A 25,906-nucleotide genomic window follows, 5' to 3' on the forward strand; every position below is an offset into this window, starting at 1 on the left:
TTGGGTAAACTGAAATAAATATATTTGAATAAACTAAAATTATTTTTTAATATATAATAATAAAGTGATATATGTTTAAAAATTATTTGAAATCAATTATTAATATATAACTATAAACTAAAGTTAATTTGTATTGTATAGTATATATTTGGGTAAACTAAAATAAAAATATTTGAATAAACTGAAGTTAGTTTTTAATATGTAATAATAAACGGAAATGTATTTAAAAATAAATTTAAATTAATTTTTAATATATATTAATAAACTGAAATTAATTTGTAATATTTAGTATATATTTGGATAAACTGAAATAAAAATATTTGAATAAACTAAAATTATTTTTTAATATATAATAATAAAGTAATATATAATTAAAAATTAATTGAAATGAATTTTTAATATATAAAAATAAACTGAAATTAATTTATATTGTATAGTATATATTTGGATAAAACGATATTAATTTATTAATAAATCAAATAAAATAACACTTGAATAATCCAAGATATACAATTCAAAAGCAATAGTTTTCATGAAGACCAACGTAGCCTAGTGGTTGTGTATCTTGGTTGGTATATGGAGGTCTTGAGTTCAACTCCTTGGTTGCAAAATTTTATAGTTTTCCATGTTTTCAATTTTGAAAACTTAAAATAATAATAAATAAATTGCTTACGTGAAATTAAAAATAATTATAAATAAAAAACAATATTCCATGTCAGCATATTAAATTAAAAAAATAAAAAAATGTCCAGTCAGCGTGTGCCAAATAAGCATTAGGCGTGTGTCTTTTTCCTCTAAGGTCTAAAAAAATAGAATCTTCAAATGGCAAGGGTGCTTTTACAATTTTTTTTTACAGGGGGCAAAATCAAAAGTCGCCTATATGGCAGGGGGTAAAATGGTATTAACCCTTTTGTTAATTAGTCATTTTCATCTCATTTCAATCTTATTCCATCATCTCATTCTCTCCCTATCATCCAAATCCTCTCAAAGTTCACCATTCGTTATTTGATCTCAACTAACATTACAATCACGGTGAGTGGCGAAGCCAGCGCCCCGCTAGGTAGGTCAGTTGTCCAGGCTCGTGGCGTGGGAATTGGTGGTTGTAATCGCGGGACAGTGATCATGTTTAGATGTCGAATTCTTACGAGTTCTTTTATTTTTCTTTTTCTTTCACTATTAAGCTCGATTTTCAATGCAGAATTGTTGTTGTGTAGTTATTCGTTGTTGTTGCATATTTTGGTTTATGAATCGGTGAAGAATTGTTGCTGAAGGATGGGTACTAAACCTTTTGCATCATTGAATAAATTCAACAATTCTTCACTGATTCATAAACCAAATGTTCGGTGAAATGCCTAAACTATGTTCTTTTGTTTTTTTGTCTTGAAATATCTTGGTTGCAGATCCAAGTTGTTGTTATTGTATTGTGGTCGATTGTGGTTGGTAAATTGATGGAGAATTGGTGTCTAAGTTGAATTTCTTACTTTCTTTCTTGCTTCACTTTTGTTTTTGATTTGTAGTCTTGGTATCCATTTCGACCCTCCTAATAATATAGGGTCTACGCACCTCTGAGAAGACCGCATTTTCACGAACACTTCAGAACGGTTGACCTAGGATGGAGACCACGTGTTGGACTCCACTACACACCTAGATCCTGGCAGTCTCCACTTTGGGCTTGGGCATCCAAGTTTAGGACGCAGATCTTGGCCCAGCATGAGGGGTTATAAATATCCTCTTTCACTAGAGGGTCTGGTATTCATTCTTTTTTACTCAAACATTATACTTGCATTCCATTTTACCCGCTTACTTACTTTGGCTTCAGAATATCATGCAGGTACACCCCCCCCCCCCTCAGTTCATAGTAGACCACAGTTGTAGGCCTTGACGATCCATTCTGACCAGTTACAATCAGAACTTAAAGAGGACACTTTTGTGGTCCTCGAGCCATGTCTAATTTTGGTTTAAATTCGGGTTCAAGTTCAAGTTCTGATTCAGTAAAAGGAATTGCGTGTTTTAAACAGTATTCTTTGATTTGTCGTCTTACGTTAAGAAGACACTCAAGTTCATCTGTCAATTGTTCTAGGTCTTCGCCTTTTGAGCGAGTGCTTGGCATACAACCGGAAAATTAAGAAATAAAATTGTTGCCTTATTCTATACCGCACAACAAAAGATTTGCAATATTGACTAAATTAGTCCCCGACAACGATGCCAAATACTTGATCGTGACTTTAACGTATATCCGATTCACTGACTGCAAATGCACAGCCTATTGCGTAGTTTTAAAAGATATCGAACTCACAAGGACTAACAGTCAAACTAATGCTATCGCATTATTACTATGTTTAGCTAAGGCAAATGATTTTTATCGAAGAGGGAAAATAAAACCTTTTTTAAATAAATAATAGTCTAGAAAATAAGAGATTAAGAAGAAACCAGAACATTTGTCAAAAAAAGAGAGAGACCAGAACATGAATTCCATACGTCTCTGGAACTCCGTAACTTGGTGACTTGTCTGGACTTCATAGGTATTTTGTAAGAAATAATAGTTTAAAGGCCAAATCTCACACTCTCGTGGTCTTGAATAAAGCCACGTTCCCTAATCATGAGATTTCGCTCTTGTTCGCCCATTCTAATTAAGGATCACGTTTTGAAAACTAATTAAGACCTAATTGATTCCTAAAGCGCTCTCGCTCTCTGTAGGATCGATGCTTAGTTTTTACTATTTGGTTCGACCCCCACACTCGCGCAGTGTCGGTTTGAACCTTAATAGATTTCTCACTCTCGTGACAAAATCGTGGTAAATAACCTATCACTCTCGTGACAAGGTTATCTAAATTCAGAATAAAAACTAAAGTCAAAACATGACAATTAATTAGCCAACAAAATTACTGAGTCCCGTCGAAACGACGACCCTCACATACCCGACTCTAACTTATTTAGCCGGACATGGTTTTAGTTAATTTGACTTTAAACATGATTGAAGTTAAGGAAGAACTCATAGAATTTAGACGAAGAGCATACAAAATATAATTAAACATAATGCAATTAAAAAAACTTGAATTAAAACAGAATTAACTAAATAATTTGATCTCGGTGTACAAAATAATGCCTCTGGAATTTGACAGTGCTTCGCTATTACGTTTCAAGATGATTCTAACTAAAAACTTAGTCCTATTTATAGTGTTACAGTCAAATGTATGGTGGGAAAACGTGTGCTAGCAGTTGAGAAAAAACAAGGGAAGTGGGGGGAGAATTGGTCTGCTTCTGAAATAGAAGTGTTTCTTTCAATTTCTGGTGTCAGAGCAAATGGCGACCGCCGTCTCAGCAGAATATCAAATTTTTTGTGTTTTCTCCGTTCTTTCTGCTCCTTTCTGTTTTCGATGCACATTTCTTCTCGAACAAGCAAAGTACCTGAAATACAATAGAAACATTAATAAAACATGATAAATATGCAAAATAAAACAGTGATAGCATGTAAATCGAGTTGTAAAATGTGATACTTTTTTAAGTTATCAACCAGAATAGCTCGTTTTGTAATAGTAGAGGAATCAATTGTTTAAAATAGGAGGATCAAAAGTGCATTTAAGTCTTCTTTAATTATGTGTGTTCAAATGCTTTTAATTTGGGGTTGTTTCCGAATAAATCTTATTTGCATATACAATAAATAAAATAGTATATTCACTTTAATAAACATCAACCTAAAAGTGTTGGTTTCTTTATTTAAAAAAATTAAAATATTTGGCTTTTTTTATAATTTTTTTGGTTCAATCTTTCAATTTTTTTTAGAAAATTCAACTCTCATCTCATTTTAGAGATTTTTTATGACGTATCAAAGTTATTAATGTTGTAAGATTGGACAATTTATTCTAATACATCTTGTTAAAAATATTGAAATGATATATTATTTTGATAAATTAATAAAACTAATGAATTAAATAAAGGCATTAACATAAAAGAAGGAGAACATTTAGATACAGGTGGTTTTTACTATTTTCCAATAAAAAATGCCAAATATATAATTTCTTCCTACACGCGGTTTTTTATTTATTTTCACTTCCTAAACAATATTTAAGTACACTTGTGATATTTTCATTAGAAAATAGTAAAAACCACACCTAAAAAATTTAATCTAAGATTTTTCCATTAAAAAAATCCAAAATTTTCAAATTGGTTTTTCATCCTTTTTCAGCTTCACATTCAAGGGACGGACTCTTGTTTTTTCTTTGTCTTTCATTCTGTTTTTATTGTGCATGTTTTATCAATCATTCATCTTTAATAGTTCATCTTCATTCATTATACTCCTATAATCATGAAAGAAGACACATTGTTTGTTTGATTCCTTCTTCGTTGTATTTGTGAATATTTCGGTTACAACAAAATGGTTTAAATGTCAAACCTAAAATTTTGTGGGAGATATATTTGTCTTAATGTTACTATTTTCATTGATTAATTTTAATTTAAAAGACGGCGTTGTCCCTCCACATTTTCTCTGCTGTTTTTTTTTTTCATTATTCAATTGAGTACCTTAAACATCTCTCAACAATAAAAAATTTGACTTGGGTTTTCTTTGTGTGAGTCATTAGGTTGTGGTGATAAAACTTGATCAATAAAAGGATATTTCAAGCCTCATTGGTTAGATGTTACAAAGTTTCAACTGAAGTGTTAATCAAATGTTGAATCACGCAGAGGAACTTGAAGTCTTAAAGTTGTGAAAGTGAGAAAGTGAGAAAGTGTGAAAACTCTCCTTATCCTACGATTAGCATTTTAGAGTGGTCAGTTTATTTTTAAAAGATCAATGGTAAGTCTTGAGGTATTAAGGAAAATCAAACACAAACACACACAAAATGTAATTTCAAACCTCTTATATTTTTATTAAACTTCATAAACAAATTCAGACAAGTATGAAATCGATTAATAAGTGTTTCTAATCAATTAGGAAAGTTAACCCAACACTTAATAGATTAAGATATTGGTATTGGTCAAATCGATTCATGAAAAAAGAAATATCATCTAATCAATTAGAAAACCCATTAATCGATAAAGTATATAGTCATTTTAGGGTTTCCTTTTATGGACCAGGTTTGTCATTTTTGAATGTATTTTGATATGTTAAAACATATTTTAATCGATTAACTCATTTATTTGACCTCATGTATTATTTCTTTTTTTTAGCCAAATCTTTTTTCTATATAAATGAGGCTACTCCTCGTTTCATTTTTACACCATCTTTTTTTAATAGAAACCTCTATACTATTTTTTACTCTTATTATTTCTAAAAAAAATATTCTTCACTAAGTTTTTCATAATGCCAAAAGAGTGAAAAGTACTTTTGAGATTTGTTTTGTACTAGTGATGTACTTAATTTGTTTTATTCAAGAGTGTGAATCTTGTGTTTAATATCTTTATATATAATTTAAAGGTTGCAAGCTAAAGCAGGAAAAAAACTTGGGTGAAAGTTCTTAAGCTAAGTTTGAGTAAAAGCTTTGGTTTGTTGTTAGAAGGTTTGTGAGTTGATCATGTGTAAAGGCTCCAAGTTTGTTGAAGGTTATTTGGGTAATCATGTAAAAACTTAGGTTTGATTTTAGGGAAACTTTTGGTGACAGGAGAAGGCCAAGTGGTTAGGCCGAACCTATATAATTCTCTGGTGCAATCACTTTATCCATTTTCTCGTTATTTTTTTTGTTATTTATTTTATTTATGTTGTGAATCTCTCTTCTTCTTCATCTTCTTCATGTATTTCTACTACTACCTCTCAGTTTGTTCATATATTAATATAAATGTTTCTAAGATAAAGTTTTTAAAAACTATCATAACTTATCATCCAATCTCTATTACTCCCCAAAATATTCCAATATTTTATCCTATAAATAGGTGTTTTCTCTTATTCATTTTCTTATTATTCCACCTTTTCTTGTGTGCATATATTTAGGTGTTTTTAGAGCAAATTTTCATCTTTATCTCTTCATCATCATCAGTAATGGCACCTAAAATAAGCCTCATCGTCCTAATACTCCAAAATTGCCTCAACCCAGGAGCAAGAAACAAACTTCAACAACTATTATTCCCAAAGATAATATTTTTAGTCTTGCTACTTGGATGTGAAAAGACTACAACTTTATCCATGCTTTCACAGAGGATAGTTTGAAGAACGTTGTTTTTGAAGTACCCCAAGAATGATTTCCCACCTTGGTGAGAATGTTCTATACAACCTCAAATATGTAGATGGAACTCTCAACTCAAAAGTAAAGAAATATCCAATCCGACTAAGTTTTGAAGAACTCATACACATTTGCAATCTCACTTACAGTGACTATGAGTGTGATAATAATGAAGAAAGTAACAACTTTAATAATATTGACTCTTCTATTTCTTTTTAGATTGATAGAGCATGTGTCATTCCTATTCCCTTCATTATTTTCATAATACACATGGATATTTGTTTAATTCACTAAATTAGTTCAGTCCACCTTTCAAGACCAACCTCACCGTTCATCGATCATTTGTTGTTTTATAACAAAACAAGTATATGTTCACAAACTTAATTTATGTTAAATTGAATTTTTATAAGCATATGAACTTATAGTATAAACATGCACGAGTTCGCTTATCACAAAATCTATAATTAAAACTTTAAACAACACACACATTAACTATGTTCCTGATGATTGATCTATCGACAACAAATAAAAAATATAAAAATTCATGCTTGAAAACTTATCAATAACTTATGTTATGGAGAGATCTTTTGATTCAATTTTTTTAATCAAAAAAGGGCATAACCCATTGAATAAATGGAAAAGAATAGGTACAAAAACGTGGGGTACAAAGAGCCAAAACCTCAAACCTATCTAGTTCTAAAACTATGTAAACCTAGTTTATTTCTATTAAAGTCTGAATATACAACCAAATGAATATCATTCAACTAAGTAAAATTAGAGGCACATAAGCCTAAGTTAGCAAGCTTACCTGCACAACCTAGGTTGATCAAAGTCAACACTTTGGTGATAATTTTGAACTTACAGTTTGCCATGGCAATAAGCCTAAGTTGATCAATACTTTCAGCCTCCTTAATTTTAGGGATAAGCACCACTGTGTTGGAATTATAGTTTGGAGAAAACTAACCCTTAGAAAAGAATAGCATAGTTACACGAATGACATCCTCTTTAATCAGCTTCCAAAATGTTTGATAGAAGATGAGACCAAAACCATCTGGGCCAGTAGCATTTTCTCTATTCAAACTGAAAATAGCTTTATGAATTCCCTCTTCTGACGACAACACAATTAAAAGGTTATTAGTTTGCTCATTGACCAACTTAGGAATCACCTCTTCCACTAGAGACTTTTCCTGCAAAACACAAACATTGACAAATAAAACTTTGTAGCGATTACTACATGCTCAGAAATCTGCTCATGGTTAGTAATAAGCATGTCTCCCACTTTAAAGGAATGGATAATCTTTGTAGCATTTCTTATTTTGATAATTTTGTGGAAAAACTTAGTGTTTCTATCGCCGTCAGCATGCCATTGAACTCTTGCTTTTTCTTTCCATGACATTTCCTCTATGTGAAGAGATTTATCCAATTTAGATTGAGCATCTTTTTCCTGATTAGCCAAAGCATACGTTTGACCGCTAAGGACAATCAAATCCTGAATATGACTAAGATCCTACTCAACTTTTTTAACCTTGTCATGCACATTCCCAAAGCATCTTTTATTCCAATCTTTGAGGTTCCTCTTCAAGATCTATAATTTTTAGATAAGATATACATAGGGAAACCCACCAATTTACTTTTCTAAGAGGTTTCAACCACTTTGGAATAGTCTGGGTGAAGAGACCAAATATGAAGAAATTTGAATTGAGACGATCCTAGCTTCATTACTATCAAAATGCAGAAGTAGAGGGTGATGATCTGATCTACACTTTATTTGAGTGGAGCTGGCAATTTGAGCACAAACATCAATCGAATCTTGATTGCAGATGGTCCTATACAACCTCTTCTGGGTGTGACTAACTCCATTTCTACCATTGTCCCAAGTGAACTTAGCCCTTGAAGTTGGGTTGTCAAGCAAATGATTTGTATCAAACCAATTATCAAATTCCTCCATAGGACCTCTAGCAGGGGAGAAATTACCACTATGATCATGAACACCAATTATTGAGTTAAAGTCCTCAATAAAACACATGGAAAATTGTGAGCAAGCAAAATATTTTAAAAGTAAAGGAAACTTGTTGATCGCCAAAATCCACCACATCAGGGTTTAAATTCTTGTCTCAAAGACACCACAAGTTAGGACTATGATTGACTATACTAGATCAACAAAAAAAATTCCTGGTCGTTAAAAATTTTTGACTCAATACACTATCGAAAATTTTACCTTTTAACTAAATTTTCGGTACAAAATAGTAGATTTTGAAAATTTTTAAAAAAATTATCTTACCTAAAATTTTAAATGAACTACCAGAAAATTCGTACCGGAAAGTTTGTTCGAAAAAGTTTTTGACAAAGGATATTTTGGTATTAAGAAAAATTGGAGGGCGTCAGGTATAATTTTGGGGTGTAAGTTAAATGCTACTAAACCTAATATAGTTATCGGCCCATTGAGTTATAAAGGCCCAATATTCCTAACCCTAACACAGTTATCGACTTTGTCGCTGCAGCTCAATCGGATAGTAGCCGCGGTTTCTTCATCATCATCTTCATTTTTCAGACAAGAGCACGAATTTGCACGAAAAAGGTAAGCCAAAACCCTAATTCTCCAACTGTTATTTTTTAAATAAGATTATTATTATTATTTCTCTGTTTTACGCCAAAACCCTAACGTCGTTACTTTCTTATACGCTGTTCAGAACTTTTGAAAAACCATGGCTTCGAGATTTTGGACTCAGGTATGCTATTTTTTTCATACTGTTGTTAATTGCGTTATGCGATTGAGAAATTTGTTCATCTTGTTGTTTTTTGTTGAAATTGGAATTTTAGGGTGATAGTGATTCGGAAGAGGAGGAACAAAGTGATTATGATGAGGAAATTGAAAATGCAGCAGTTGAATCTGCTGCAACTCAAGGCAATAAAAGCAATTACTACCTTCAGGGTAATGCAACTGACAGTGATGATGAGGATGGTCAGAAGCGAGTTGTTAAATCGGCGAAAGATAAGCGGTTTGATGAAATGGCTTCTACCGTTGATCAGATGAGGAATGCTACTAAGATCAATGATTGGGTTAGTTTGCAGGAGAGCTTTGATAAGATTAATAAGCAGCTCGAGAAGGTTATGCGGGTTATTGAGTCGGTGAAGGTTCCTAATCTTTATATCAAGGCTCTTGTGATGCTGGAAGATTTCTTGGCTGCGGCTTTGGCGAATAAGGATGCTAAAAAGAAGATGAGTAGCAGTAATGCTAAAGCGTTTAACTCGATGAAGCAGAAATTGAAGAAGAATAATAAGCAATATGAAGAGTTGATTAACAAGTGCAGGGAGAATCCTGAGAGTGAGGAGGAGAAGGATGAAGAGGAGGAGTCTGATGAAGAATATGAGAGTGATGGTGAGATTATTGAGCCTGATCAGCTCCGGAAGCAGGAACCGAAATCTGATTCTGAAGCTGAGTATGAAGATGAGAAGCCTGATGCTGATGGTGAAGGGGGTTGGGATCAAAAGCTTAGCAAGAAAGACAGGCTTTTGGAGAGGCAGTTCATGAAAAACCCTAGTGAGATCACGTGGGACACTGTTAACAAGAAGTTCAAAGAGGTTGTGGCGGCTAGGGGGAAGAAAGGAACTGGAAGGTTTGAACAGGTTGAGCAGCTTACGTTCCTAACAAAAGTTGCTAAAACACCTGCTCAGAAGCTGGAAATTCTTTTCAGTGTGGTTTCTGCCCAGTTTGATGTTAATCCTGGCCTTAGTGGGCATATGCCCATCACTGTGTGGAAGAAGTGTGTACAGAATATGTTGGTCATTCTTGATATTCTAGTGCAGCACTCAAACATAAAGGTTGATGATTCAGTTGAACTAGATGAGAATGAAACTAAGAAAGGGGCTGACTATGACGGGCCTATTCGTGTCTGGGGCAACTTAGTTGCTTTCTTAGAGAAAATTGATGCTGAGTTTTTCAAGAGCCTGCAGTGCATAGATCCTCACACACGTGAATATGTTGAGAGACTCAGGGATGAGCCCTTGTTTGTTGTTCTTGCACAGAATGTCCAGGAGTATCTTGAAAGGATCGGAGATTTTAAAGCTTCCTCTAAGGTGGCCTTGAAGAGGGTTGAACTCATTTACTACAAATCTCAAGAAGTTTATGAGGCAATGAGGAAATTGGCTGAGATGACTGAAGATGCAGGTGAGGAGAGTGAGGAGTCAAAAGGTTTTGAGGATACAAGAATTCCCACTGCATTCGTTGTTACTCCCGAGGTTGTAGCACGGAAACCCACCTTCCCGGAGAATAGCAGGACTTTAATGGATGTATTAGTATCACTAATATACAAATATGGAGATGAGCGCACTAAAGCACGTGCAATGCTTTGTGATATATATCACCATGCTCTTCTTGATGAGTTCACAGTAGCCCGTGATCTGTTGCTAATGAGTCATTTGCAAGAAAATGTTCATCACATGGACATTTCAACACAGATACTTTTTAACAGGGCTATGTCACAGTTAGGTCTATGTGCTTTCCGGGCTGGGCTGGTTTCTGAAGCTCATGGCTGTCTAGCTGAACTCTATTCTGGTGGAAGGGTGAAAGAATTGCTCGCACAAGGAGTCTCACAGAGTCGTTATCATGAGAAGACTCCAGAACAGGTACTAAATCCATTGTTTTTTCAAATGAATGTTTCACATAATAATGACTTTGCTAATGTAGTTATCGCTGTCAAGTACTTATATATGATGTTTAATGATATAACTTTAATTGGTCCGACTTCCATGTTCTAAAGAAATCCCTGTTTGATTTTTTCATCGAAAATATTTGATGTTGATCTGAATCGCAGTTAGGGCTCAATATTTATCATTACATTCGTATTGAGTATGGTTATTCAGTTTTGAAGTTAGATTAAACACCAATTTGATTTGACTACGGCTGATTTTCATATGAACAACACATCTCTTTTGTTTTTTGTTGCTAAGTTTGCTTTCTTCGTCTGTTGTAATTTTTAATTTTTTCCCTAGTACATATTTCCCTAGTTAGTTTCTTTCATCTGTCTTGGAAATGTGAAAGTTATGTTCAACATAATAGTTCAATCTTTTTTAATCGTCTTTCAGGAAAGGTTGGAAAGAAGAAGGCAGATGCCATATCATATGCATATTAATCTCGAGCTCTTGGAATCTGTGCATCTCACATCTGCTATGCTGTTGGAAGTTCCCAACATGGCAGCCAATGTTCATGATGCAAAGCGAAGGATCATCAGTAAGAATTTCCGTCGCTTGCTTGAGGTCAGTGAGAAACAAACATTTACGGGTCCTCCTGAAAATGTTAGGGATCATGTTATGGCTGCCACAAGGGTTCTTATTAAAGGAGACTTCCTCAAGGCTTTTGACATTATTGCTTCTCTTGACGTATGGAAATTTGTGAAAAACCGAGACACCGTGCTAGAAATGCTGAAGGACAAAATCAAGGAGGAGGCACTTAGAACTTACCTATTTACTTTTGCTTCATCATATGATTCCTTGAGTGTGAATCAGCTCACAACTTTTTTTGAACTCTCTCTTCCTCGTGTTCATAGTATTGTCAGCAGGATGATGGTCAACGAGGAGCTTCATGCAAGCTGGGATCAGCCATCTGGGTGCATTATTTTCCGAAATGTCGAACACTCAAGACTGCAGGCTTTGGCTTTCCAGTTGACTGAGAAATTATCTATCCTTGCAGAGAGCAATGAAAGAGCTACAGAAGCAAGGCTAGGTGGTGGTGGGTTGGATCTGCCTCCAAGACGGAGGGATGGCCAGGATTATGCTGCCGCAGCTGCTGGTGGTGGAACATCTTCAGGTGGCAGGTGGCAAGACTTGTCCTATTCTCAAACAAGGCAGGGTGGTGGACGCGCAGGATATGGTGGAAGGGCATTGTCGTTCAATCAAGCAGGTGGGAGTGGCGGCTATTCAAGAGGACGAGGAACCGGTGGAGGTGGCTATCAAAGTTCAGGGAGGAGTCAAGGGGGTTCAGCATTGAGGGCCCAGGGAGATGGATCTACCCGCATGGTTAGCCTTAGGGGAGTTCGAGCTTAATGTTGCATTTACTCGCTACTACAACTTTGTTTTTCTTTTGTTATCTCTTTTATTATGCACTTCATCCAAGTTTTTCGATGAAAATTTTATAAGGATTTATTCTACATATATGTTCTCAATTTCATTCCCTCATGACACCTCTCAATGTTTTTTTGTTGTACTACCAATTTATTCTGATTTTTAGCGACATCAATTAAATGAACGCTTGCTAATTTAACTTCATGTTATTTTTTGTGTGGTTTCTCATATGTTTATGCACTGCAGCAGATAGATTAGTTGATTTTAGCATAATTTTCTTGAATGACTTTTTTATTTAAGATTTTTTAAAAAATCAATTACAGTTTTCTAATTTTTCATTTTAGGGACAAAATATTAAGATAATGAATAAGGATATAAAATGAAGAGATTTTTTATATTGCTTGAAAAACCACAGAAAATGGAGAGAGAAATTAGAAGTTTTCTGAGTATAATGAGAGGCAGTTAATTGTTCTGTGTGTTTATTTGTATGTAAGTTTAGTTGAGTGTTGCCAGAGTACTAAGCACAATGCATAAGTTTTCTGGTGTATACTTGTAGCATATATCAAGAGTATAATGAGAGTTCAATATTAATCTAAGGTAGAATTAAACTCTACCAATAAACAGGTTACTTATTAAAACTTTCAACTTTTTTTAAGCTGTACTACAACTTAGTAAATTAATTAAGTTATAACGCTGCAAAAAAAAGAACTCATATTGCAAATGCCTATTTATCGCCTTGATCTAAAAGTTGTACACTGTCATTATATATGCAACAAGAATAAAAGGGTTCCCCCACTTTAAAGCAGTTGAACGATCATGAAGATGTTTGTCTGTAGAAGGTACAAAAATGATTAACTAGTCGATGTGAAAATAATAAAGATTCAAGCAAAAATGAACCAGCATGTACATTACTTGCAAATTCAAAAACCTTCTCTGCCTGTAAAGATTCAGCAGGATAGCATTATTGGAAGTGATTTCAATCTTCACTTTCATGTGATGAACTGGTTTGAAAGTATATATGTCTATACTGTGAATTTCACTCTCTGCTGTATTGGAAGTATATATGTCTGATAGATGATATGTTTCATACTTTTGCAGTTTGTGTGCTCTATTTTAAGTTATCATCTTCAGTATCCTTGTTCTTCACATTACTTTCTGCACTACCTGTTGTATCCATATTTGAATTATGTATGCTCTGTACATTATCTTTGTTCTTGAGATTATTTTCTGCATTACCCGCTGTTTCCATGTTGGAATTTTGTGTGCTTGGTACATTATCATTATCTTCAATATGTCCATTTTTTATGCTATTATTATTATGTACATAGTCCTCGTTTGCGGCACTGATTTCTTCAGCCAATCTTTCCTTATTTGTCTGTGTATCCTCTTCGTTGCCCTTTAACTCAAATTCCCTAGCAGTAGCGTCGTTGTTCTCCTTGTAATTCTGTGTAACGCCTTCCCTCACATTGACAGTTTCAGCTTCATCGGGTAGCTTTGTGATATTTGAAGTCTGCATCCTCTCTTCAATGCGAATATTTTCACTTTCTTCACTCTTGACAGTACTGTCTGCAGTATGCATAGATATGTCACTTATTCCGGCTTTATCTGATGAACTAACCATATCTGCCGCTTGCGTGTTCTGTTCACCATCATTATTCGTATTGGTGTCATCACTATCATCTTTCTTGGTAATATTCTCTTCACTGTTTTTCTGCTCAACAGTAATCTCCATAGGCCCCAGTGTAGATTCGATATTCTTGACAATGAAGGTCAAAGATCTAACATCTCGAGCCCTTGATAAATTGCTGCTTGGTGATGCCTATCACAAGAAACAAAAAGTTTGAATATTGATTGTCACAGAGATGGGGTGACTCTTCCAAATGAAATGACCACAAAAATGTTTACTAGCTACGTTGTGCAATCAAATAAAGGTCGGAATCTATGCGCTCTAGCGCCTTTCCGTTGTGCTATCAAATAAAGGTCGGAATCTATGCGCTCTAGCGCCTTTCCGAAACTTATCTTGTGCCCATAAGACTTATACGCTACGCTATTAATGACCATCCTTTGGATATCCACATTGATTTCTTTTCATATAACCTCATTATTACTACCTACACATCTCCAGTCAAATTAGCATTAAAATTTTTCAGTTATTAATTAATGGTTCAGAAACATTTCTAAAGTATGGTTTAATCTTAACATAGACTGACCTGCACAATTTGCACCACCCGTCGTTGAAGATCGTCCCCAGACACTTCCTTGTAGGTGCCTTTAAGCAAGTGCCACAAGTGAGATTCAAAGTCATCCGAACAATGCTTTTCAATCATACATTGCGCGACCGCAGACCGACAACCGACTGCATAAAACGGACAATTCACAAGCTTCATCGGACACGCAGTTATACAATGCCTATCCATATCCCGTCTCATAATGCTACTCGAACACCTCTGTTCACACGGAATAATCTTGAAAGGACAAGCCGAATCATGCTTCTTCAAAAGACCTGCACAAAACCTAGCATTGCATCCCTGATTCTGACATATCAGAGGTCTAAAATCGCAAGCGAGAACATGATTGCTAAGCTCTTGAGAAGCATTAAAACTCTCCGTGCAATGATACAAGTTCTTAAAATCAACATTCTTAAGCAGAGTTTCCGCAATCACTTCTCTCCTATCAAGAGTCCAAAAACCATTCATATCAATCTCCTGAATAAAATCATCGATCTTATCCTCTCTCTTTTCGCTCAAAAGCCAGGCCGAAACACGGCTAAAGAAATTCCTCTTGGATCCCGCGAAATCGTCAACGAAATTGGAAATAATATCAAACGGATGATCGGAAACTTCGCCGTCCGGTCCATCCTGCAAGATAACAGACTCAGCAACAAATGATTCACTTCTCATGGTAAGATATTCAATCATTTCCTTTCTCAAATCAACGGTGACGGAACCAGGAGTTTTGAAGAGACCTCCTGTTGTGTTATCAACACAAGCAGAAGCTAATCCTGGAAGGAACATTTGAGCCAGTTTGTGAACTACTTCTGTATCGCAAAGATCGCAATGAAACAACGGACCTGCTTGTTTTTCATCTTGAATCTTGTTAGGTCCAAGGTCCACATCAATGGTAGGTAAATCCATGGTTGCTAATATCTACAGAATAATCATGAAACCTAATTGAGTAATCGAAATGAAGAAAGAAATTATAGAGAAAGAAATTGGAGAGAAGGAAATTGCAGAGAACTTACCGACATGGATGATGATGAAGTTGAGAATTGAGATCTGTGATTGAGAAATTGGGTTTCGGGTTTTTAGGAAGCCATAATCAAACACCATTCAAACTTTTTTTTCTTTTCTCACCGTACAATGTTTTCTTTTACTATTATTATTCAATGCTAAATATTTTCTTAGAAGTGATTTTCCGACTATTGGACATAACCACAATTATGTGTGATGAAGTATTTGAAGTTTTAAGTTTGTTGTGCGAGGAGGTTATATGTGGAATATTAGATCGAAAGAATCTATTCTGATTTGGGGTAGAATTGGTTGTATGATAGTTCATCGTTGGAAAGTTCTTGGTCATCTATGTCAATAGTAGAAAATGTTAAGCTCCCTGATTTGATGGATTTGAATGGTAAAGTGGAATTTTAATTTGATACATATTCTTGTCGGAGAAGCATAAGCGAGAAAAGTGAAGGAACGAAAAACATTAGAAGGGGGTGTTGAATATGGTTTTCAAAAACAATGCTTTTCTAAGAGATTTCTCTTTTAAAAACCTCACTATTGATAAGAAAGATAAAAATACAAGAAGGAAAGAACAAGATATGTTTATACTAGTTCATTTATAAAAAATTAAACTAATCTAGTCCACCCGTCAGAGTGATTTTGCTATCAAACAAAGTCTTAATACAATAATCTCAAGATTATTACAATGCACAAGCTAATCGCGAGTGTCTCACTTACAAACTCTAAGACACATTAATTAAAGACTTTTTAAGGATTCTGACCAACTGGTCCCTTAAGGTACAATCGAACTACAATTTGAAAAGATTTTGTTTACAAGATTACACTTCCACACAAGCTGAAGATAATATTTTGAGAATATGGACTAAAGATAATAAGGAGCTTTTTTCTTTAGTCTTCAAAGCATATTTATAGCCAAATAAAATAATATATCTGTTGGAGGACATTTCTGGAATTTCCTGAAAGCTATAAGCTTGAAACAACGTGGGAGACAAGATCGTGTGACGCGTCCGTCCTTTCATGATAGTGGAGCAAAACATTCGATTGTACTATGTACCATGTACCACGTTAACGTTACCTTATATCCTTCTTGGACTTCAGAGGCTTCTGATAAGCATGAGTTAGAAGAAAGAAAATAAACCTTGGGTCATCAGAACTTCATGTCTTCGGAGTCTTCAGAGTGTTCAGAAATTCGTCTTCAGGATCTTCGGCACTCGGTCTTCAGTACCCTTTATCTTCAGAAACATAAGTCTTCAGCATCTGGACTGTTCCTCAAAACTTCTGTCTTCAGATCTTCAGAACTTGGTTTCTTTGATAGCGTATCAGAGTCACAACTTCAAAGCCTTCTAAAGTGGTTTGCTACTGTTCAACAGAACTTGTGTAGCGCAGAAGCGGAACTTGGTTTCTTCTAATGGTTTGGCAGCGGCTTTCATCAGATTTAGAACCTGTTTGTTAAATACTCGAAATAACAAACATTAGAGTGCCAAAATTGTTCATACAAACATACTCATTGTTATCATCAAAACTCAGAGATATTATTGCAGAACCAATTCTTGTTCTATCAAAAAGTTCTTAAAACTCTCTTATTTGAAATTATTCAGGTGGACAAAATTGTGTGGAAGTTTGAGAAGAATGACATGTATATATTTCGTAGTGCCTATCATTATTGTATAGAAGAGGCTATTGAAACAAATCATCTCAAGGTCCATGAGAATTGACAACTCCTTTAAAAAAAGAAAAATTCCTCCAAGGGTAAAAAAAATCTTTGGCGTCTTTGTAGAAAATGTGTACAAATAAGAAAACAATTGATAGATAAAGGTGTTCAATGTCCACCCTATTGTGATGTTTGTGAAGAAGGAGTAGAAGACGATAAACAACTTATATTCTATTGTCCAAAAAGTAGCGTGTGTTAAGAGCTAGTGGAATTATGTCCTGCTATTCAACAAGATAATGGGAGATAACATCTCATTCACATATGTTATTTTCTCTCTTTTGCAAGATATAAGTCAAAATCAACAGACTTTGGTATCAACCATTATTTAGAATATTTAGAAAGGCACGAATAATCATATTTGAAACTATATTGAAGAGTCAGCGAAAACAATTTGTGAAATGGAGAAATGTTCAACATCTCCAAGCGAGTAGCTCTATCCAAAATGAAATCTCTATGAATAATATTTGGAGAAAGCCTTTGTCTCAAATGTAAGATAGACAAATATTTTTTAACAACTTGTTACTCCATCTTTTACTAGCTTTTAAATTTGTATTAATATTTTAACATGTATTCAACAATTTCTTATTAATGGTAAGAATTAAGTCTTATTCTGGTTAAAAGAAGAAGTGTTTTAAACTTTTTATTAAAAAAATTTTAAAGACATTTGTTAGAAAATTAAAAGAGAAAATCTATTTAATATTTTAATTTATTTAAATATAAATTATAAAAAAAACAATATGACATTTGATGATTGAATGATGGATAGGTTATCTAACCAAAGAGTTCACCATAAATTATACCGAGAAAAAAAAAAGGCCAAAAAAAATATTTTTAAAAGAATATTTCACTGTCTTTTTAAAATAACATTTTTAAATTTACCCTTTTAAGTTGTATATTTAAAGTACTTAATATTTTCTTTATTTTTTATACTAGACATGTAGACAAAAATAGAGAAGAGGGAGGATTTTTTCAAAACAAATAAAAGTTTTATTTGGTAGAAAATGAATATTTTACTAATTGAGCATATGGTTTGGCTTTTATAAATAATTGTTTTTTTATGTGCAATGGTTTAAAAATACCACCGCAAGAACATAATCTCTAAGGTCCTCAAAGGCTTGGGAGGATGAATTGCTATGTTGAAATTCTTCATCATACAGAAGTTTGTCATGGATGAGTCGTGGATGAATTTGAAACTTTGGATATATGGTTTCCAAAGATCTTCATATGCGAAGATACATAAGTTAAATAATGTATATCTTCACATGTGAAAATTTAAGGGCTGGAAAATAATGTATAATGTTGGTGATCCAAGGGCGGAAAAAGTCAACAAAATTAAAATCCTAAATCTCAGGCCCTACAGGTACCTTCATTCCCAACTAAATTAAAATCAAAAGGTTGGTGGATGACATGCTTAATTCTAGTATAATTTGACTAATTGTGAGCTCTTATTCTAGTGGCATGATTTTAGTGAATAAAAAAGATGGAGAATGTCAGTCTTGTGTATATTACAAACTTTAAGCAAGATTATTGTACTTGGAAAATTTCAAACTCCTATCATCAATGAACTATTGGATAAACTGGGAAGAGATATATTTTTTTTCTAAATTGATTTCACGCCAGGCTATAGTCATATTAATGAAAGAAAAGGATACCAAAAATGGAATTCTGAACCAGTGAATGGGATTGCAAGTTTATTATGATGCCTTTTAATCTCCTTCTAGGCTTATGTGAAGAAACTTGTTTTGGTAACAGTCACTAGTGCAATTACCAGCCAGATAAAAGTAAAAAAGAAAAGTGAGAACTGGTAGACCATTCACATAATCAAGAAACCAGCAACATCATATAACAGCTTTGTTATGCAACACCATACTGTACATTGATATTTTATAGAAAATTAAAATCCACACAGTAATAATTCCCCAATACTCTTTGATAGTAAACACACCATGTCGTTATCCAAGACATTTCAGCGTTTCAGCTCTACACGAAACTTCAGTGCCAACAAAAAAAACCAAGGACAAAATCCCGCTAAGTCGTCCATGAAGTGTTCTGTGTAACTAGAAAATCACCCAGGAATAGAGCAAGCGCCGACTTGTATTTGGAAAACAGCTAAAATAATGGATTGTTTATATAAGTTACCCATACCCTTAGCTAATATGCCATCGTATATATTGAGGGAATATTTACACTAAAACTATTTAAGATAGAACTTGCCAGGAAAATCTATCCATAATTCTTCAAACAGGTAACAGCTTGAAAATGAGTCACTGTGCAGCGTGATTCCACTACTTTCATTTCTCTTTTTTCTCAGAGCCATCTTCAATTAAGTTATGTCCAAATATTTAAGCCAAATCAAATCCATCACAGTACTTCCCTCCCATGTATTGTAAAAGCTTTTTTTTAATCACACTAACTCCTTCACTTGTAAGAATCCGTCGACCAAAAAGAGACAGAATCCGGCGGCTAGCAAATGTATGCATGCTCCAAAATTGTATGTCAGCAAGCTTAGCACTGCAAGGAAAAATCATCAACTTTGGCACAAGTAATTGCATGAAAAGTAAATTAAGCTTACATTTACATGAGCATGTGAATGAAACGGACTTGGTAAAGATAATTCAATTATTGAAATACTATAACAACTTCCGCAGCAAGGAATCAATGTAATGGGCAGTGCCCACAAGAAAAAAGAAAAAGAAAAAACCATATCATATATCACATGCAGCTACATCACTAGACTATATAGGCCTGATGAAAGGAATGTGTCTCACCAATCTAAATACTCTAGGTCCCAGAACTTGCTTTTTGGACCCAAACTTGTTTCTGCAGAGTAAAGAGATTTATCATTTAGTGAACCAGAAAAGAATATGCGGTGTTTTAATGCAGAAATCAAATTTAGGTACCTCGTTGGAACCATAAGCAGAGGTACTAGATTTTCTAGGATGCTTCCCCTCACTAATCGAATAGCCATCAACATCCTTCACTCCATGTATTGGTCCACGGCGACCAAAAGGCCTAGTGAAACCTAAACAATCAAGAGCAGTGAAATTTAAGCAAACATTAACCATTATAAACATCAAAAAAAAAAAATCTAGATTCTGCTATCCAAAGCCAGAAACCAACCATTTTCTGATGAATGACTGGCACGGAAATTTCCAAGAGATTTTACCTCCCCACTTCTTGCACTTGGTGTGTCATGTTTAAACTCTGGATGACCTCCTGTTTTGTATGTAATACAATAAAATTTTCAACTTGTGAAGAACATGTAACTGTAAGAAGGCGGTAGCAGACTTTCCAAAAAGGTAATATTTTGTACATTAATTTGTCAGTAGTTTAGCTAATAAAAAGTGAGTTTCAACCTTTTCCCCCTTCTACATAAGCATAAAGGATTAGTCCAAAATTGCAAGATCAAAGCATGTACCTTCCAAATGATCTACATGTGAAGAAGCTGAGGATGACAAAGATTCATCACCTACATTGGAACGACTTGTCCAAACACCACGGTCAGGTCTATCCCTATGTCTAAAACGCCTCTCTTGTCTCTCACTAGAAACGTGTAGACCATGCACGGTAATCCTATTCTCTGGCGCACCATCAGTGCCCTTCAAAATCAATTGCACATGTACGGGGCGAGCAGGTTGTTTTTCTTTTTCTAGATTTGAAGTTTGGATCTGCCGCTCGGAATAGGCTCTGGAAGACTGACTTTGTCGCAGATCTCTGTTGGTGAGTATGCTTTTGATAATCCTTCCACTACCTTCATGCCGCTGATTCTGTTTCAGAACCGTAGAACTATGAACTGCTTTAGTTGAAGATGCTATGTTATGATGCTGCGACATGCTATCTGAATCAGATACCTGCATAATAAGAAGCAATCAAAAGCAAAATAGACTCGTACAAGAGACCTGTAGTAAAAACATGAACCAGACAGATGAATCCACCAAGGACACTAGCAATGAACTAAAACCCAATCCATGCCCGAACTGATAAGGAATTACTGATTCATCATATTTCATTGAAATACTTCATACGTAATGCGGCAATTAGACAGCAGATTATAGAAAACAAATCATATCAAACCATTTGTATCATTATATCTCTGGTTCACATTTTTACTAGTGTTCTTGTAAAGCTCAGTGACAGTCACTGATTGATTTGCATGTGAGACTAGTCAGAAACATATTTAACCTTAGATTTCTGATTAAGATTTTTAACAGGAGAAAGATGAAATTACAACCTGAATTTATCAACAATTCCACTTATTAATACAATAATTTCAAGATTAGCTGAAATTTGCATGTTTTTTAAAATGAGGCCGGCAAAATTAAACTTATTTTAAATGAAAAAACAACAAGATAAGAGGGTGGAGTGATTTTTAGTTCTAAGAAAGTAACAAACTCAAGTTGCTTCCATTCAGAATAATAACAATCAACTTTACATTCAACCTAAAGTCAGGCTGTCTATTGGTACATGCTGACCTTCATAAGGAAAGGAAACACTCTGCAACTTATGTCAACCTTTTTGCAAGATATGCCAAGCATAAATAGAACAAATTTATGAAGATAATAATCAGAAGTTTACAGTAATTACTTCTCTTTCTTTCCCTTTAAGAAGCAGTACTTTCTTTTTCCCAGCATCATTACTTCCGGCAATTCCTGAAATGATGGACAAGGTGATAAGAAAATTCCCATAACTGATACAATACAAAAAAATTAGCAGTTACTTTTTAATTATAGAATACTCAAAATATCAGAATTATTAAAGAATGAAACACCTCTAAGATATTAACATCAGAAACTTGAAGGGAGAGGGAAAACAGGGGGAAAATTGCGCATGAAAAGTTGAACATGAAAATTTGCGTAAACCATAATATAACCCAAAAAAAATTGCACATGAAAAGTTGAACAAAATATCAACCTCACCATTCTCATCATAAGTTTGATTTCCATCTGAAGAAGCTATATTTGAAGATTTATTTGAAAGATTTTGATCACCATGCCTGGGAACCAAAATATAAGTTGATTTGTCCTTTACAGTAGAATTTTTCCCTGCATCCCTTGCAACATACTGTTCACCATAAAAGCAAAAGTTTGACATGTTAAAACACAAAAGAGTCGGAACCAAGAATCGGTACTTCGTATGTATGTGCAAGTAATTGCGACTGGAGAAGTATCATATAACTCATGTTGTTTCCATTACTTTAAAAGTTGAATAAAAAACATTTTAATAGGAAATACATCTCTCAAACTTTCCTCTGCGATAAAAAAAATTGCTTGGAAAATTCAGAAGTCTAGCAAAATGCAAAGTTGAAAAAAAAAAAGATAACCTAGTTTTTACTAACATTTGAACCTATGGTTACTTATTCTCATGTTAGTAATAAAATAAAATCGATGATTTTCTTAACACTAGAGCTATTCAAAGTATAATCAAAGGATCATAATATTATCTTCAGCAAGAAAACCTTAAACACCAACTAGAAAATAAATAATATCATTCAATTCTAGCTTTCTAGTAATAGATTTCTCCAAAGAGCAATAAATTGAAAATCTTTTCCAGCCAAACCATATATCCATAGATTCAAAGTAATGTGCAATAAAAAATCAGGTAAATGGAAAGAATTATTTATCCCAGATATAAAACACATGTGATTATTTGCAATGGTAACCAGAAAAAATTCTCTGATGAAATCATAAAGGAATAATAGTCAAAGCTAGCTATAAGCATAAATGCACAATACCATTGTGGTGGAAACTCTCTTTTTTGCGAAACCGCGTCTAGTTGGGACAGAACTAGAGGTTCCATTTGAAGGTGTGCCAATTCTTCTGCTCACTTTTCCATTAGACAATGATCTCTGCACAAATTCCAATAAGCAAGGAAAGGATGGTGCTTTTAGAAATAACAAAAACAATTGTTATTTATACAGACTTGATAAGAATGAATGCACCAACTCTTATCTACATCACAAATAGAAAATACACATACACACATGCTTAGAGGTGCGGGTTAAAGGCCAACGAAAAACCGAGTAAGTTTCTTTAACATATCAAAATCATAAGCAAAAATACCCGTGGTCCCTTGGAAGCTCTTTTCTGGCGCACAAAGTCCATCAGTGGTGTAACTATAGGATTATCTTTCCCAGCACCTGTTAAACGATACAAATCCAATAAATAAAGTAAAAAAATATACTATACCGATTCATTCTGTGTATACCGCTTTTTTGTCTCTAAAATTCAAAATCATATTTGTCCGAAAAAATAAAACCAAAATTATAGCTCACTGCAAATTTTAAGCATTAACTTACGAACCAGATCGTTCTGCCTCCCTTTTCTCCAACTGTATCTCAGCACTAGGGAGATTCTCAACAGGTTTGGCAAGTTGTTCTAGAAATTCCAGATACTCGGGATCTAGATGTTCACCATGTAAAAAATTATATTATATTCAACAAAAGGACTTTACGCATAACTCCTATTGAGGTACATCTATCTATTGATTGTAATTTATTTCAATCCTTGTCTAAATGGTACCTTTATATATGGTTCCATCACGACCATCCTTTTTAGACCACTGCTTTGGAACACGTTGCGAAGGAGCGTACTCAACAGTGACTTTGAACTGTGTTCCTGGGAAGGAAAACCAGTGAGACAGAGAACCATATTGCCACATATAATATCAAAGCTCCAAAGCTTCTGGTATAAAATAGTTAAAATAAGCATGTAAACTATATTCTGTTTAGGAGCGAAGCGAATTCTATTTAGAAGGTGATTTAAAAGGCAATGGAAGATTGTCAAAATCGCGATCTAGATCTTAAAATCTTACGATTTTGCGATCCCACTCACCCTCAACAATCCCGATCTTAAGTAGAATAGTGTGTTGTAGCCAAATTGTGAAGAAAAAAAATCGTTAAATCATCGATTATATGCGATATTGACCAAATTAGGCCACGATCGACCATTTTCCGGTCACCACCATTACAACCAAGAAGGATGACAAGATGCCGAGAGAGGCGCAACAATTACGGTTTGGCGGAGGCCATTTTCTCTCAAATACACTTGCCTAACAAAATATCATGTAAAAAACTTCAAATATATAGTATTATTTTTCATTTTAGTAATATCTTATGATTTTTGTTACGATCTTATGTTTTACGATCTTGCTACTCCTTCCTATCTTACAAAATAATTGAGTAGAATCTTCCAATCTTAATTACGATCTTATGTTTTAAGATCTTACTATCCCGCCCCGATCTTGACAACCATTACTTCCAACAAAAAACATAAGACACCGACATGACGCCACTTCATATATATTAATTTATTTATTATAATTAAATAAAATATAAATATTATCAATAAAAGATCAAAATTGAAAATCAAAATATATACTCAAGCATCTATATTGAGAAGTTTATTTATTCATTTACTATGAAAAAGTATAAAAAAAAATGCTGTAATCGAATTTTTTAACTCCTCGATGATCAGCCATGTTAGATGTATCCAAGGTGTGTATAAGTTGTGTCTACTAAGCAAAGAAAAATACTTTTTTGGGACATTTGTCTAAAATTGTCCGGCCCTTTCCCTAGGAGTGTCATGCGGGTGTCGTACAATGGTCAAAAGAGTGTCGAAGCAAAGGAAAGATAATTTTTTTGGTACACTTGTTTGTGGATTATCCAACATGTGTTGTAGAAGTATCCGACGTTTGTCGGACACTACACACACTTAATTCTAGAAGTGTTTATGCTTCATTCATAGTAAATAATCAAGAAGTTCAAATGATATGATTGGTTACCCTTTTCGTTGACAAAGACATGTCCATTGAAGAAATCAGCAAACTCCATAACATCCTCAGGCTTCTTGAAGTCAATGTAAGCTCTACAAAATGAGGCCTGTTTCTGGCTGAAAATACATTTAGAAAGAGACTACAAAATTAAAAAACATATAAACTATAATCATAAACATAAATTGCATTGCATCAATAGAAAAAACACAAGAATGGAGAATGCGAGACCTGATTTTGGCAGGACGGAAAGAGAGCCAGTTGTAACGACCGGCGAAGGCGGAATCAATTAGCGGCAAAAGAGAAGCTTCAGTGATGGTAGGAGGCAAGTGGCGCACCACCACCTTGGTCCGATCCGACATCACAAAAACCCTAGAAAATCGTTGGATTTGATACACAGATTACAGTTAGTTACAGTTTCAAAACAAAAAAATCAATCTTATAAGTAGGATCACATCTTCTCCGTTGATTGATTGTGAAATTCGAGGAGAGAAAATCAACGAATGGATCGATCAATAATAAATTGTGTGCCCTAATTTGAGAGAAAAACCCCAAATTGCCATAAGAAGAGAAGAGGAAGGGTGTGTTTGGTTTGGTTTGGTGTAAATAAAAGAAAGCGAGTTGCGACTTGTTGTTGTTTGTTGAAATTGGAAGGCAGTGGAATTGAAATACTAATGGCACATACGGTCTGCGCTTTGCGTTTCTTTCTCTTTCGCTTTACACGACATCACATATATACCCTTTTGATATGTTTCTATTTTTTCATTTTGACTTTAATTTATCAACAAATATTTAATCAGTTTCAATTTTGACATTTCACAAATGAAACACATCAATTTAGTGACTTCTGATCCCTTATGGTGTTAATTATATCAAAACATATGAGTTATATAAAAAACATGTCAATGAGTTATATAAAAACATGTCAGTTTCGCGCTAGTTATATATCTTTGTTCTCACACGTTTAGTTGATG

The 25,906-nt window shown here is 34.2% G+C and overlaps 3 protein-coding genes across 4 annotated transcripts; 1 reads left to right on the forward strand and 2 right to left on the reverse strand.

Annotated features, from left to right (window-relative positions):
- Positions 1-8,615: 8,615 nt before the first annotated feature.
- Positions 8,616-12,329, forward strand: LOC131640191 (eukaryotic translation initiation factor 3 subunit C-like). The gene is made up of 4 exons (XM_058910602.1): positions 8,616-8,733; positions 8,846-8,884; positions 8,976-10,781; positions 11,241-12,329. Exons 2-4 carry the CDS (start codon positions 8,861-8,863, stop codon positions 12,195-12,197), a joined length of 2,787 nt encoding a protein of 928 aa, XP_058766585.1. The 5' UTR covers positions 8,616-8,733; positions 8,846-8,860; the 3' UTR covers positions 12,198-12,329.
- Positions 12,330-12,924: 595 nt separating this feature from the next.
- Positions 12,925-15,943, reverse strand: LOC131640192 (uncharacterized). Its single transcript, XM_058910603.1, has 3 exons — positions 15,457-15,943; positions 14,426-15,361; positions 12,925-14,034 (listed from the first exon to the last, which is right to left on the reverse strand). Exons 1-3 carry the CDS (start codon positions 15,460-15,462, stop codon positions 13,324-13,326), a joined length of 1,653 nt encoding a protein of 550 aa, XP_058766586.1. The 5' UTR covers positions 15,463-15,943; the 3' UTR covers positions 12,925-13,323.
- Positions 15,944-18,634: 2,691 nt separating this feature from the next.
- On the reverse strand, positions 18,635-25,654 carry LOC131640199 (regulator of nonsense transcripts UPF3-like). Of its 2 annotated transcripts, none has more exons than XM_058910612.1 (13): positions 25,164-25,654; positions 24,945-25,051; positions 23,684-23,779; positions 23,465-23,563; positions 23,225-23,301; positions 22,897-23,010; positions 22,082-22,226; positions 21,741-21,814; positions 20,584-21,016; positions 20,286-20,381; positions 20,066-20,187; positions 19,934-19,985; positions 18,635-19,676 (listed from the first exon to the last, which is right to left on the reverse strand). In XM_058910612.1, the coding sequence occupies exons 1-12, from the start codon at positions 25,292-25,294 to the stop codon at positions 19,947-19,949; spliced, it is 1,533 nt and encodes a 510-aa protein (XP_058766595.1). In that variant the 5' UTR covers positions 25,295-25,654; the 3' UTR covers positions 18,635-19,676; positions 19,934-19,946. The 2 variants fall into 2 exon arrangements, with proteins under 2 accessions (XP_058766595.1, XP_058766596.1); XM_058910613.1 differs by having other exon boundaries at positions 18,641-19,676; positions 21,750-21,814; positions 25,164-25,653.
- Between the last annotated feature and the right edge of the window lie 252 nt (positions 25,655-25,906).

This window comes from Vicia villosa, unplaced genomic scaffold (genome assembly GCF_029867415.1).
Source record: "Vicia villosa cultivar HV-30 ecotype Madison, WI unplaced genomic scaffold, Vvil1.0 ctg.002996F_1_1, whole genome shotgun sequence".
In the NCBI taxonomy this organism is placed as follows: Eukaryota; Viridiplantae; Streptophyta; class Magnoliopsida; order Fabales; family Fabaceae; genus Vicia; species Vicia villosa.